Here is a 13,197-nt window from a genome sequence, read left to right as displayed (position 1 = left end):
GTGTTTCACTATGTAAAAGTGCTTTGAGTCACCAGAGAAAAGCGCTATATACCGTATTTTTTTACTATAAGTCGCAGTTTTTTTCATAGTTTGGCCGAGGGTGCGACTTATACTCAGAAGAGACTTATGTGTGAAATTATTAACACATTATCAAAAAATATCAAATAATATTATTTAGCTCATTCACGTATGAGACTAGATGTATAAGATTTCATGGGATTTAGCGATTAGGAGTGACAGATTGTTTGGTAAACGTATAGGATGTTCTATATGTTATAGTTATTTGAATGACTCTTACCATAATATGTTACGTTAACATACCAGGCACGTTCTCAGTTGGTTATTTATGCCTCATAAAACGTACACTTATTCAGCCTGTTGTTCACTATTCTTTATTTATTTTAAATTGCCTTTCAAATGTCTATTTTTGGTGTTGGGTTTTATCAAATACATTTCCCCCAAAAAAGCGACTTATACGTACTCCAGTGCGACTTATATATGTTTTTTTCCTTCTTTATTACGCATTTTCAGCAAGTGCGACTTGTACTCCGAAAAATACGGTAAATTTAATTCACTTCACTTCACTACTGGTCGATCTACGTTCCCATCCTCACCTATGGTCATGAGCTTTGGGTTATAACCGAAAGGACAAGATCTCGGGTACAACCGGCCGAAATGTGTTTCCTCCGTCGGGTGGCGGTGTTCTCCCTTAGCGATAGGGTGAGGAGCTCTGCCATCCGGGGTGAGCTCAAAGTAAAGCCGCTGCTCCTCCATATCGAGAGGACCCAGATGAGGTGGTTCGGGCATCTGGTCAGGATGCCACCTGAACGTCTCCCTAGGGAGGTGTTTAAGGCACGTCCGACCGGTAGGAAGCTACGGGGAAGACCCAGGATACGTTGGGAAGACTATGTCTTTCGGCTGGCCTGTGAACGCTTCGGGATCCCCCGGGAGGAGCTGGTCTAAGTGGCTGGGGAGAGGGGTGGCTGGAGAGAGGGAAGTCTGGGCTTATATGGTTAGGCTGCTGCCCCCGCGACCCGACCTCGGATAAGCGGAAGAAAATGGATTGATGGATGGACCCTGGAACACTTTGTGTGGGAAAATGTATTTCCAAATCCAATCTGACCAACATCTCTGCTTTGGTTCTCTCAGCTCCCTTGTTTGATGAAGGTGAGTAAAACCAACATTGAGCAAAAATAAATAAGTTTGCATTTTTAAAGTGAGCTAAAATGTCTAACAGAGTTTTATTCATGACCTTGCGTGCATGAATCTGAATAAAATTGTCAATATTCATCCTGTTGGCGGACAAATGGGAAAATAGCATTCAGTGTGAAACGTTGACACATTTTGAAGTGTCATGTCTTGCTTTTGTGAGCCATTAGGCCCTTGCATATATTTCTATTTCAATGCATTTTTCATATTGTGTAATCACATCTCTGCTGCACTAAGCGTGACGTGTGTGCGACATTAGTGTGACGTGTGGGAGTCTATGTCAAGCTCTGCCTCCCTCCCCTGCAGAGAGAGAGAGAGGGTCCTCATATAAACATGCAGGGAGCCCCCAGCAGGATGAAGTGACTGAGAGGACACAAGGGATGCTCCATTTGACTTTAAACAGCAGAAGAGATTTGACATTTATTTGACATTTCTCAAGTTTCAATTCGACAATGAGAAAAGAAGAAGCACATTCTCCCTAATTGAGCCCAAACTTTGCCGAACCGGCACCATGATGTCCAGTGTCCGCCGGCACAGCCTGCGCCTCCAGACCGAGTTCCTGCACCGCTGGAGCGTCTGCGACCCGGGCTCACACTTGCTCCCCGACGGTCTCCTGGCCCGCGACCCCGCCTGCATCTCCCACTCCAAGTCGTGCTCCAGCTCAGCCGGAGAGTCCGACGGAGGCAGCCGCGGCAGTTGGTCCTCCTTCGACTCGGTCATCTCTGCCGACTCCGGTAGCCCGTACCGGGTGGTGCTCCTTGGGGCCAGCGGGGTCGGCAAGTCCGCCTTCGCCTGCATCTTCTCCGGGGCCGCGGACAGCATGGACAGTGATGACTGCGAGCTTTGTGAAGGTCAGAACCGAGCATTCAGTTATAATTATGTCCTGTTTTCCTAGCTAACACAGCACTTCCATAGCTCCTCATTTTCAAAATAATTTGGTCTGTTAAGTGCTAAAAGTTAAGATATGTTATTAATAGACTGTACTCAAATAACTATTTTTATTTTAACACTTTTTTGATGTTTTGTTTATTTTGATCATCCGTCCATCCATCCATTTTCTACTGCTTGTCCCTTTTGATTTTCTACAGAGGAAAATATTTTATGTAATGCAATGGACTACAAACTTAAAATCCACAGTATTAAACATATTGTTATTTCATGGTATTAATATGAGCATTATTAGCATTGAAGATGTGTGAATTCTGCACGTGAACCTAAAAAGGTATATAAAATAAAATAACTTTTTTCCCCCAGATGAACTGCAAGAAAAGGAGGTTGAAGTTGATGGAGAACATGCAACTATAACTCTTGTAGACACATGGGATGCAGAGGTGAGTCAGGGTCAATGATACATACCACCCAGCAGGCACAAGACATTGAAACAACATTGACAACTTGTTGAAGTATGTCCTGACATTGAGTAAATCAAACTTAATGTTGGAACAACATGCTTTTTGACGACTCTTAATCAATCTTGGGTCCTGACGTGGATCTGACCGTTGAAATTTGGTCATTTTCTTCACCAACAAAGTGGATCCAACGTTGGACATCAACGTTGTTTCAGTTTACAAATACAACTATTTTGCAACGTTGTTTCGAAGTCAATTTTAAAGGACATGTATGCATGATCAACATTGTGTCAATTCTTGTGCCTGCTGGGCAGCAGTTCAGGTGCTAACTTTGTGGTAAGACCCCCATCAAGTTGCTCCCCTCAAACTGATTTGTGTGTGTGTGTGTGTGTGTGTGTTTTACAGACTGACAGCGAATGGTCCCAGGAGCTCTTCATGCAATCTGGCGACGCCTTCCTGTTGTTGTACTCCATAACTGACCGGGCGTCGTTCCTTCGTGCGTCAGAGCTGCGCATCGTTCTACGCCGCCTTCGCCCTGCCCAACACACGCCCATCATCCTGGTGGGCAACAAGTGTGACCTGGTGCGACGGAGAGAAGTTTCCACCAACGGTAAGTTCATTTGTGAGGTACAGTAGAAGTGAAAATACATGTCAGATATCGCCGATTTACCGATTTTAGCCTTTAATTGTTAATCGTGAATTTAATCAAACTAAAACACAGGATGAGGATTTTAGGCACACAAAAAAATTATTAACAAACTTATCTGTGAACAATTTAACAATATAAAAATATAAGACCATATAACAATATCAGCGTTAGATACATTTGGGCCACAACTAAAGAGTTATACACATAATAGTAGATCTGTCTGTGATTTGTTAGAACAACTCCGTACAGTAGATCAGTGGTCTCCAACCACCGGGCCGCGGCCCAGTACCGGTCCTTGGATCAATTGTTTTTTTTTTTTTTTTTTTTTTTGTTTTTTTTTTTTTAATTAAATCAACATAAAAAACACAAGATACACTTACAATTAGTGCACCAACCCAAAAAACCTCCCTCCCTCATTTACACTCATTCTCACTCATTCACACAAAAGGGTTGTTTCTTTCTGTTATTAATATTTCTGGTTCCTACATTATATATCAATATAGATCAATACAGTCTGCAGGGATACAGTCCGTAAACACACATGATTGTATTTTTTTATGACAAAAAATAAAAATAACATTACCATTACAGTATTTAATACCGAAGAAAGACATTTCAATACATGCACAATAAACTGAGTGCAATCATATTTGTAGCATTTCCAAATTAATTTTTTTTTTTTTTAACAAAATTAGAAAACTGGTTTATTTTCTTTATGGTGTTTTTATCCATTTGTTTTTATCGTAACTTGAAAATTACATTATATTAAAATTATGAATCTAAATTTCTGTTGCTATATTTAGCGAGTAACCAGACCATATACATTTTTTTAAAAAGCAACTAGCCACAAATGTATTCAAAATGTTCTTTCTTATTGGATATTTTTGGAGAACTTTGACATAAGTGTGCTGTAACTAAATCTAAAAATACTCACAGGCGTCTCAGTCTTGCTTGTGTGTTACAAAAATTTACAAAAAGAAGCGATAAAGTTAATTTCCACAGTATTTCTAAACATCTTTTTTTTTTAATGTTTTTTGCTCCTATCCAGTGAGAAAGATTGCTAATACTTTTGTTTTATTACATAACTTGTGGAAAAATTAGTTGGCAAAAGCTACTATTTTGTCCTAAATTCAAATTGGTCCAAATCCAAAGCCCTCTCGTGTACAATAACTTATTCTCTGAATACCCTGATAATGATAATATCAACATCTGCATCCATTTGCTCACCTGCACAGTATCCTAACCAGTGTTTGAAATTCTACTTCCTGGTTCTAGAGGGCCGTGTCTGCGCCGCCGTCTTTGACTGCAAATTCATCGAAACGTCGGCCGCCATGCAGCACAACGTGTGGGAGGCCTTCCGCGGCATCGTGCGGCAGCTACGTCTGCGGAGAAACTCCAAGGACGCCGACGCCGCAGCCGCCGCTGCTGCCAAATGCCGCGGCCGCCGGGAGAGCCTTCCCATAAAGGCCAAGCGTTTCCTGGACAAGATGGTGGCAAGGAACAATCCCAGCAGGGCGTTCTGGCTCAAATCCAAGTCCTGCCATGACCTGTCTGTCCTGTAGGTCGGTGATTGACACATCTAGGCGAGGGTGGCAGCTTTTGGGAAAACAGATGAGGAGCGTTCAAGAGATCACTTTTGACCGTGATGATGACATGAACTGTTCAAATGTACCTGCCGCACAAAAATAATGTTTCTACTTCTCTCCTCACTGTGTGTGCATTCTGACTGCTAAGATGATTTATTTTTTTATAACTGCACTTTCCTGTCAATGCTACCTTAAACGTAACTGCAGTGTTGCTTTAATAAAGTCTCTTCACTGCTGAACTTACACAAGCCTCTTTTGTATGTCGCCTCCGAGCTACACAATGTTTAACAGGCAGAAAAACACAACATGCTCCTGACCCAAAATAACATAATGACAAACGATGAGTCATGATAACGATGTCAAGATGAATTTTGAAAAGATCATTTGAGCTCTTCTTTTGTGTGCAAGCGTGTCTCGTTCATTCACTGATGGGAGATGTAGGTCACAGTGTGACAGCGAGCAACGTGCTCATATCAGCCCCACAAACACTGCAAATAATTACAGAAAATGTTTCTAGGGTAACATTTACGTGATGTGAGTTATTGTTTTCGTGTCATGACAGCCAACCTTTTGGAGAATTTTGTTTTTGAGAGGACTTTTTGGTTAGTCCACACAAGAAAAATGTGTTTGCGTTCTTGTCTTTCTAGCTTTGTGTGGCATACTTCTTGACTGTTGGGTGCGACCAGTCTTCCTCTCAGGGAATAAAACACTCTGGTCAATCCCAAGTTTCTTTGGGTGACATATATGTTGAATAAGAAGGACCACCGAGACAGAATAGTACTTGGCCAAGTTTTACTAAAGCTTTAGGAAACCAGCCCTTACAATGCGACAACAGCGTCCGCAAGAAGAGGTCTAAATCCAAACACAAAGTGTCAGCTTATGTAGAGCGAAAACAGCCCCTCTCGCCCTGAAAGGAGCAAAGCTAAGGCCTTCGAAACAGATAAGAACTTGCCAAAACAGCTCTGTGAGCCGACCAACAGGAGCCCTTAAAACAAAACAAAGAGTTTAGAAGCATTTAAGTCCCATCTTAAAACTCATTTGTATACTCTAGCCTTTAAATAGACCCCCCTTTTAGACCAGTTGATCTGCCGTTTCTTTTCTTTTCTCCTCTGCTCCCCTCTTCCTTGTGGAGGGGGGGGCACAGGTCCGGTGGCCATGGATGAAGTGCTGGCTGTCCAGAGTCGGGACTCGGGGTGGACCGCTCGCCTGTGCATCGGCTGGGAACATCTCTGTGCTGCTGACCCGTCCCCGCTCGGGATGGTGTTCTGCTGGCCCCACTATGGACTGGACTCTTACTATTATGTTGGATCCACTATGGACTGGACTCTCACAATATTATGTCAGACCCACTCGACATCCATTGCATTCGGTCTCCCCTAGAGGGACGGGGGGTTACCCACATATGCGGTCCTCTCCAAGGTTTCTCATAGTCATTCACATCGACGTCCCACTGGGGTGAGTTTTTCCTTGCCCTTATGTGGGCTTTGTACCGAGGATGTCGTTGTGGCTTGTGCAGCCCTTTGAGACACTTGTGATTTAGGGCTATATAAATAAACATTGATTGATTGATTGAGTTTACCGTATTTTCCGCACTATAAGGCGCACCTAAAAACCACAAATTTTCTCAAAAGCTGACAGTGCGCCTTATAATCCGGTGCGCCTTATATATGGGTCAATATTAATATTAATTTTCATAAAATTTCGGTCTCGCAACTACGGTAAACAGCCGCCATCTTTTTTCCCCGTAGAAGAAGAAGAAGCGCGCGGTGCATGCTGGGATATGTGACGTTTCATTTCCATTTGTGTGTTTATGTAAAGACCCCAAAATGGCTCCTATTAAGTGTGTTGTCTGTCTAATTATAAATAATGCAGACGAGGCGTGTTAACTGAGTTCTCAACGTTTACTCACAGCGTGCTCATAACCACATTCTAACTGCCAGCATACAACAACGCTTCTCAGGGCTACCGCGCATGCTCGTCACTATCGTTGCATGCTGGGTAGTGTAGTTGTTATATTTGCTAGCTCATAACATCACATTAAGAGACACGCTTACGCGCTTAATTCAATACTCGCCGTCATTCCGGGTGGATTGACAAAAGACCTCCAGCCGCTAGATATTGGTGTCAACAGGGCATTTGAAGCTAGACTGCTAACTGTGTGGGAACAGTGGATGACAGAAGGCGAACACACGTGACGTTCACCAAGACAGGGAGACAGCGCCAGACGACATACGCCACTATCTGCCAGTGGATCGTAAATGCCTGGGCTGATTCAGTCTCATCTGTGGTCCGAGCTTTCAGGAAGGCAGGAATTGTCACTGAACTAATAAACGGCAACGACACTGACTCCATTAATGACGACTTCGACGAGACAGAGCCGGCCATGTTGGATGCCGTATTCGCTCAACTGTTTAATTCGGACACTGAAGAAGAAGAATTCGAGGGATTTGTGAATGAGCTATAACTTCATAAAGTGAGCTTTACATTTTTATTTAGTGTGTTGTGTTGTGTGACATTAACGTTTGAGCAACGTTGAGTTATTGATATATTGTTATTGCTCTGCACTATTTCACGTGTTACTATATTGTGATTGCACGTTTGATTTACGTAACACGAGTAAATCAGCTGTTTATTCATTTTGGGAGTGAACGGAGTTGTCAGAACGCTGGTTTGTTATCTATTAATAAAGTTTGACTGACCTATCTGACTGTTTTGTTGACATAGGTGCGCCTTATAATCCGGTGCGCCTTATATATGAACAAAGTTTTGAAATATGCCATTCATTGAAGGTGCGCCTTATAATCCGATGCGCCTTATAGTGCGGAAAATACGGTACTCGCGGACATAAGATAAAAGCACGGAGATCACGAGAAGACACACTACATAGGAAAATACTAGCTGATTTAAACATGACTATGGATTAAAAAGAACACTTAAAAAGATCTCATTATCACAGGACCTTTGTCTTTTCATGGACTTTTTAGTTGCTCCACTCCAAAAATATTTTAGGATGAGATCATTTCATCCTAATAGTGTGTGTAAGTGTTCTTGTCATCCTATCTTTGTGTGGCTCACGCTTGAAACCCCACCCTTATAATGGGCACCTTTTGTCTTTTATAGACTTTTTTGCTGCTCCAGTCCAAAAAATGGTAGGATGAGATCCTTTCACACCAAGAATGTGTGTGTGAGTATTCTTCTCATCCTATCTTTGTTTGGCTCACCTCTTGACATCCCACCTTTATATAGGGCACCTTTGTATTTTCATGGACGTTACTACACTCCAAAAAAAAAAAGGATCGAATGAGAACCGTTCACCCTAATAGTGTGTGTGAGCATTCTTGTCAGCCTATTGTTGTGTGGCTCCCCTCTTCACACCACACCCTCAATATTGAAACCTTTGTCTTTTCATATACTTTTTAGCTGCTCCTCTCCAAAAATGATAGGATGATCAGCTTTCACCCTAATAGTGTGTGTGTAAGTTCACTTGTCAACCTATCTTGTGTGGCTCACCTCTTGACACCACACCCTCAATTGCTTGTACTCTGACAGGTGACTTCTTCCCACAAGTAAAAAACTGTGGAGGTCAACCAGGCCAAGATGTCTGTTGTGCAGCAAACAGAGAGTCAACTATCTGAGGACGCAATGGGCCTAGATCTTCATGCAAAAAGCAGATATGAAATAGAAATACATCCTCATTCTTTATCAAAAAAAGATTTATCGAGTGATATCAAGGATTATCTTCCGGTGCAGTTCCCAGACATATCGAACTATCTTGTGCTCCAGACATCATTCTACACGACAAAACAGATGAAAACTTGGAAAAGCATAGAGGTCTACAACTTCTTTGTGTGCGGCTAGGTCAAGGAAATTGGTATCAAGACTCTTTCGGATGAATATGCATCGTTTCTGCACGGGTAAGCGTGCATTTCTTTATTTTGTGTCTAGAGCCATGTTTGCTTGTTGTTGCACGCGTCGTTTACGAGTGCACATGTTTTTTCCCGTCTTTAGCAATAGATGTCAACATTATGTATAAAGATTCGTTCATGATTGCTGCTAGGGATGTCCTATAATGGCTTTTTTGCCGATATTCCGATATTGTCCAACTCTTAATTACGGATTCCGATATCAACCGATATCGATATATACAGTCGTGGAATTAACACATTATTATGCTTAATTTTGTTGTGATGCCCCGCTGCATGCATTAAACAATGTAACAAGGTTTTCCAAAATAAATCAACTCAGGTTATGGAAAAAAATGCCAACATGGCACTGTCATATTTATTAGTGAAGTCACAAAGTGCATTTTTTTTTAACATGCCTCAAAACAGCAGCTTGGAATTTGGGACATGCTCTCCCTGAGAGAGCATGAGGAGGTTGAGATTGGGGGGGGGGTTTGGAGGTAGCGGGGGGTGTATATTGTAGCATCCCGGAAGAGTTAGTGCTGCAAGGGGTTTTGGGTATTTGTTCTGTTGTGTTTATGTTGTGTTACGGTGCGGATGTTCTCCCGAAATGTGCTTGTCATTCTTGTTTAATGTGGGTTCACTGTGTGGCGCATAATTGTAACAGTGTTAAAGTTGTTTATAGGGCCACCCTCAGTGTGACCTGTATGGCTGTTGATCAAGTATGCCTTGCATTCACTTGTGTGTGTGAAAAGTCGTAGATATCATGTGCCTGGGCCGGCACGCAAAGGCAGTGCCTTTAAAGTTTATTGGCGCTCTGTACTTGTCCCTACGTCCGTGTACACAGCGACATCTCTAATTGCTGCCTTTGGTAAAAGCTGAACTCTTTGATGTTTTGCTCACATTTGCTTTCTTTTATTTAGACTTGCCGAGTTGGTGCTTCACAAAACACTCATAGCAAAAATGCGTTTTGAGAAATACACAATATCAAGATAGTAATTCCATCCATCCTTCTTCTTCCGCTTATCCGAGGTCGGGTCGCGGGGGCAGCAGCCTAAGCAGGGAAGCCCAGACTTCCCTCTCCCCAGCCACTTGGTCCAGCTCCTCCCGGGGGATCCCGAGGCGTTCCCAGGCCAGCCGGGAGAGATAGTCTTCCCAACGTGTCCTGGGTCTTCCCCGTGGCTTCCTACGGGTCGGACGTGCCCGAAACGCCTCCCTAGGGAGGTGTTCGGGTGGCATTCTGACCCGATGCCCCAACCACCTCATCTGGCTCCTCTCAATGTGGAGGAGCAGCGGCTTTACTTTGAGCTCACCCCGGATGACAGAGCTTCTCACCCTATCTCTAAGGGAGAGCCCCACCACCCGGCGGAGGAAACTCATTTCGGCCGCTTGTATCCGTGATCTTGTCCTTTCGGTCATGACCCAAAGCTCATGACCATAGGTGAGGATGGGAACGTAGATCGACCGGTAAATTGAGAGCTTTGCCTTCCGGCTCAGCTCCTTCTTCACCACAACGGATCGACACAGCGTCCGCATTACTGAAGACGCTGCACCGATCCGCCTGTCGATCTCACGATCCACTCTTCCCTCACTCGTGAACAAGACTCCGAGGTACTTGAACTTCTGCACTTGGGGCAGGGTCTCCTCCCCAACCCGGAGATGGCACTCCACCCTTTTCCGGGCGAGAACCATGGACTCAAGGATAGTAATTAAATGGGAAATACTAAACGTTAAAAAAAAATCAAACAAAGTGATCGCAACTCGTGCATTCTTCGGCTCATAATCCATTGGACTGGAGTGTGTGCTTGTTGTTTTTCATAAAATACCGTACTCTCCCACCCTTCGTGATTACCTTTTGAGGAACTCTGAAGAAACATTCATCCTTTTCATGATTTGAACGGTTAGTACAGCCGAAAACAACGCAGACCTGGGGCATTTTTTTCCGGTTCGAGTACACATTGGCTTGACCACCTCACATACTTAATGAGCCGGACGTGACGTCATTTGAATCCAAGAAATATGAGGACCTTTGTCTTTTCATGGACTTTCTAGCTGCTCCTCTCCAAATAAATGGGAGATCCTTTACGCTATGATCCTTTGTGTGTGTACGTGCTTGCATTTGTATGTTACTACATCCGGGTCCCTTACAAAACCCTGCAAGGTGTCGGAGCATGTTGTTTGTGACCATGCATGTATAATTATAATGGTGAATGTGAATTCTCTTCATGCTGCTAAGTCACAGGTTGTGTTAAACGTCCTCGCTGCTGTGAAGCGGTGACTCATTCACAGGCTGTTCACTCTTCGCGGTTAAGGATTCACACACATTGTCGCCTTTTTTTTTTCTCTCTCCTTCTTCCTCCTCCTCCTCCTTCCCAGCTTGTCACAGGATGTTTGGATGGATAAGGACTCTGGCATCTTCTCCTTGAAGACATGTAAATATGCATGAATATCCACTAATGAGGCATTTTAGCGGCAGCCAACGTCAGCTGTTTAACATTCACCGTGGTGGACCTGCCAGGTGACCCCTGTGACCTCATATCAATGCTTTCTTGTTGCAGAGGGTGTGATCCATCAGTGCTATTGACGACATGAAGCTCCTTATCAGCCGTTACCACTAATGGACAATCTGACAGAAAGCAGTCCCTCAGTGTGCAGGTCAAAGTCTGAAAAGAGAAACTAAGCGCTGAGTAGTAGAATTTGTTGTCTTTTAACATTTATGTACTTGTGTACAGTTTAAAAATGGCTCTTTACACATTGAAAGTGTATTATAAGCATGTCCAATCTCTAGTTATCTATTGTGGTCAATATGTGATCCAATGGTAAGATACTACTTACTTGTGCTTTAGAGTGCAAGGAACCTTATTTGGTAACACGACACACGCCTACTACAATGTTGTACCATGTGACTACATCCAGCCAAGAAGAAGTCACTGTTATGCTACAATATTTTATTACGTTTGTATTATATGACAATGAATACACATTTCCAAAAGTTACTGAAGTAAAAATGAATTAAATACTGACAAAAAGAAAGGTATTTTCATACATATTTGTATTCTTAGTTAATATCAGTGATGGGCAATCTACTTGGAAAATGTAGTCAGTAATGCAACAAGTTACTCTTGATTAAAGGTAGCTAAGCTACAGGGGAAGCTATCCCCAGATAATTGTAGCACGCTACACGGCAAAAGTAGCTTGCTACATCAAAGCTACATTTAACAGCATTTATATTTATGGGCCCTCATGTCTAATGTCAATGTCAATGTAACTGAGAGTGTACAAATGGACCCAATAAGGGTCTGTTACAACTAACTATCTGTCATTTACCTGGGGACGCCCTACAACTACCTCTAGGGGTCCCTGCATATCACTGTATGTATTTATTATAGTTTTTTGGCCCACATTTTCTCTATCTACAGTAAAAAAAAAAAATAGCATCTATCTATATCTTGACAAAATAAATACTTATGTGTTGTTGACAGTTATTAATAGTTATGTGCAGTAAAAACTTTTCATGAACTCAACTCACCTTGATAAGTGTTCCTAAATTTGTGTTGACGTCTTCGATGGAGAGAGCAGTTCTGATTTTGGTTTACAGAGTAAACAACTGAAAACTAACGTTTGGGGCGTTGTTTTCTCTAAAAGCATAAATGTCTCTAAATATGGTTAAGGACACGCATTATTGTGGGTTTCCTGGACATCGTCGTCATTACTAAAGGAAAAATCTAATCTGCCAATTAATTTTTTTCTGAGTGGTCAGCTTGAAGCGTCCCTCTGTCTCTGACAATCTCGTCGTCATGTGACATGAGTGCGTGTTTGTTATGATTTTGCTTACTAGTTTCGATGACCTGACTTATCTTGCCTCTGATTGGCCAGTCCGTAATGTTTCGCCCTAACCTTAGCCATTTGTGACTCATCATACGAACATCCATACATACGGATTTTCTCCGTATGTATGGATGTTATCATTTATCCAGGTAATTGTATTTTTTTTTTTGGCCTGCAGGTTGTAACTTTGTTGTTGTGGGTCTAAATGTAGCTAAGATACAGGAAAAACTACTTGTTGAAAAAGCTACAAGAAAATGTAGTTAAGTTACATAGCTTGTTACTGCCCATCACTGTAATGTATAAGTATATTGCATATCCTTGTTATAAATATGAATATAAGTTTTGTGTTAGATTGATTCTTTCCGATGAGGCTTTATCATACGTAACAAATACTTTATTTACAAAGTTCCAGGTAGTTCATACTGCAGTTGTTTTTCTAACATTATTTTGCAACAAAGCAGCTGTAAGGAGATATTTGACGTGAAAGCATCAAAGTGATACTAGCTGATGATTGAATTAAGACTTCTGACTGTAATTTTCCTCTCCTTCCTTCTTTCCCTTCAGGCCGATCCCCCATTGGCTGAGTCCAGAGGTGATGGCCCCCCATTGGCTGAGAGTCCAGAGGTGATTAGACAATCATTAGATGCAATAAAAGTTTGCAGCTTTAACATGTG

General features: G+C 42.4%; 1 protein-coding gene across 1 annotated transcript; it reads left to right on the top strand.

Moving 5' to 3' along the window:
- The first annotated feature begins 1,509 nt into the window (after positions 1 to 1,509).
- gem (GTP binding protein overexpressed in skeletal muscle) lies at positions 1,510 to 5,027 on the top strand. The gene is made up of 4 exons (XM_061945725.1): positions 1,510 to 2,060; positions 2,464 to 2,540; positions 2,964 to 3,168; positions 4,483 to 5,027. Exons 1-4 carry the CDS (start codon positions 1,721 to 1,723, stop codon positions 4,767 to 4,769), a joined length of 909 nt encoding a protein of 302 aa, XP_061801709.1. The 5' UTR covers positions 1,510 to 1,720; the 3' UTR covers positions 4,770 to 5,027.
- The last annotated feature ends 8,170 nt before the right edge of the window (positions 5,028 to 13,197 follow it).

The sequence above is a fragment of the Nerophis lumbriciformis genome, linkage group LG04 (assembly GCF_033978685.3).
Source record: "Nerophis lumbriciformis linkage group LG04, RoL_Nlum_v2.1, whole genome shotgun sequence".
NCBI classification, from domain to species: domain Eukaryota; kingdom Metazoa; phylum Chordata; class Actinopteri; order Syngnathiformes; family Syngnathidae; genus Nerophis; species Nerophis lumbriciformis.
The sequence above is the reverse complement of the archived record's forward strand: the minus strand, read 5'-3'. Positions and strand labels throughout refer to the sequence as shown.

Bases quoted from the DNA above. Each gene is read 5' to 3' on its own strand.
- gem (XM_061945725.1), top strand. From the start codon at position 1,721: ATGATGTCCAGTGTCCGCCGGCACAGCCTGCGCCTCCAGACCGAGTTC. The intron at 2,061-2,463 runs GTCAGAACCGAG...TTTTTCCCCCAG, and splicing joins TGACTGCGAGCTTTGTGAAG to ATGAACTGCAAGAAAAGGAG. The intron at 2,541-2,963 runs GTGAGTCAGGGT...TGTGTTTTACAG, and splicing joins TAGACACATGGGATGCAGAG to ACTGACAGCGAATGGTCCCA.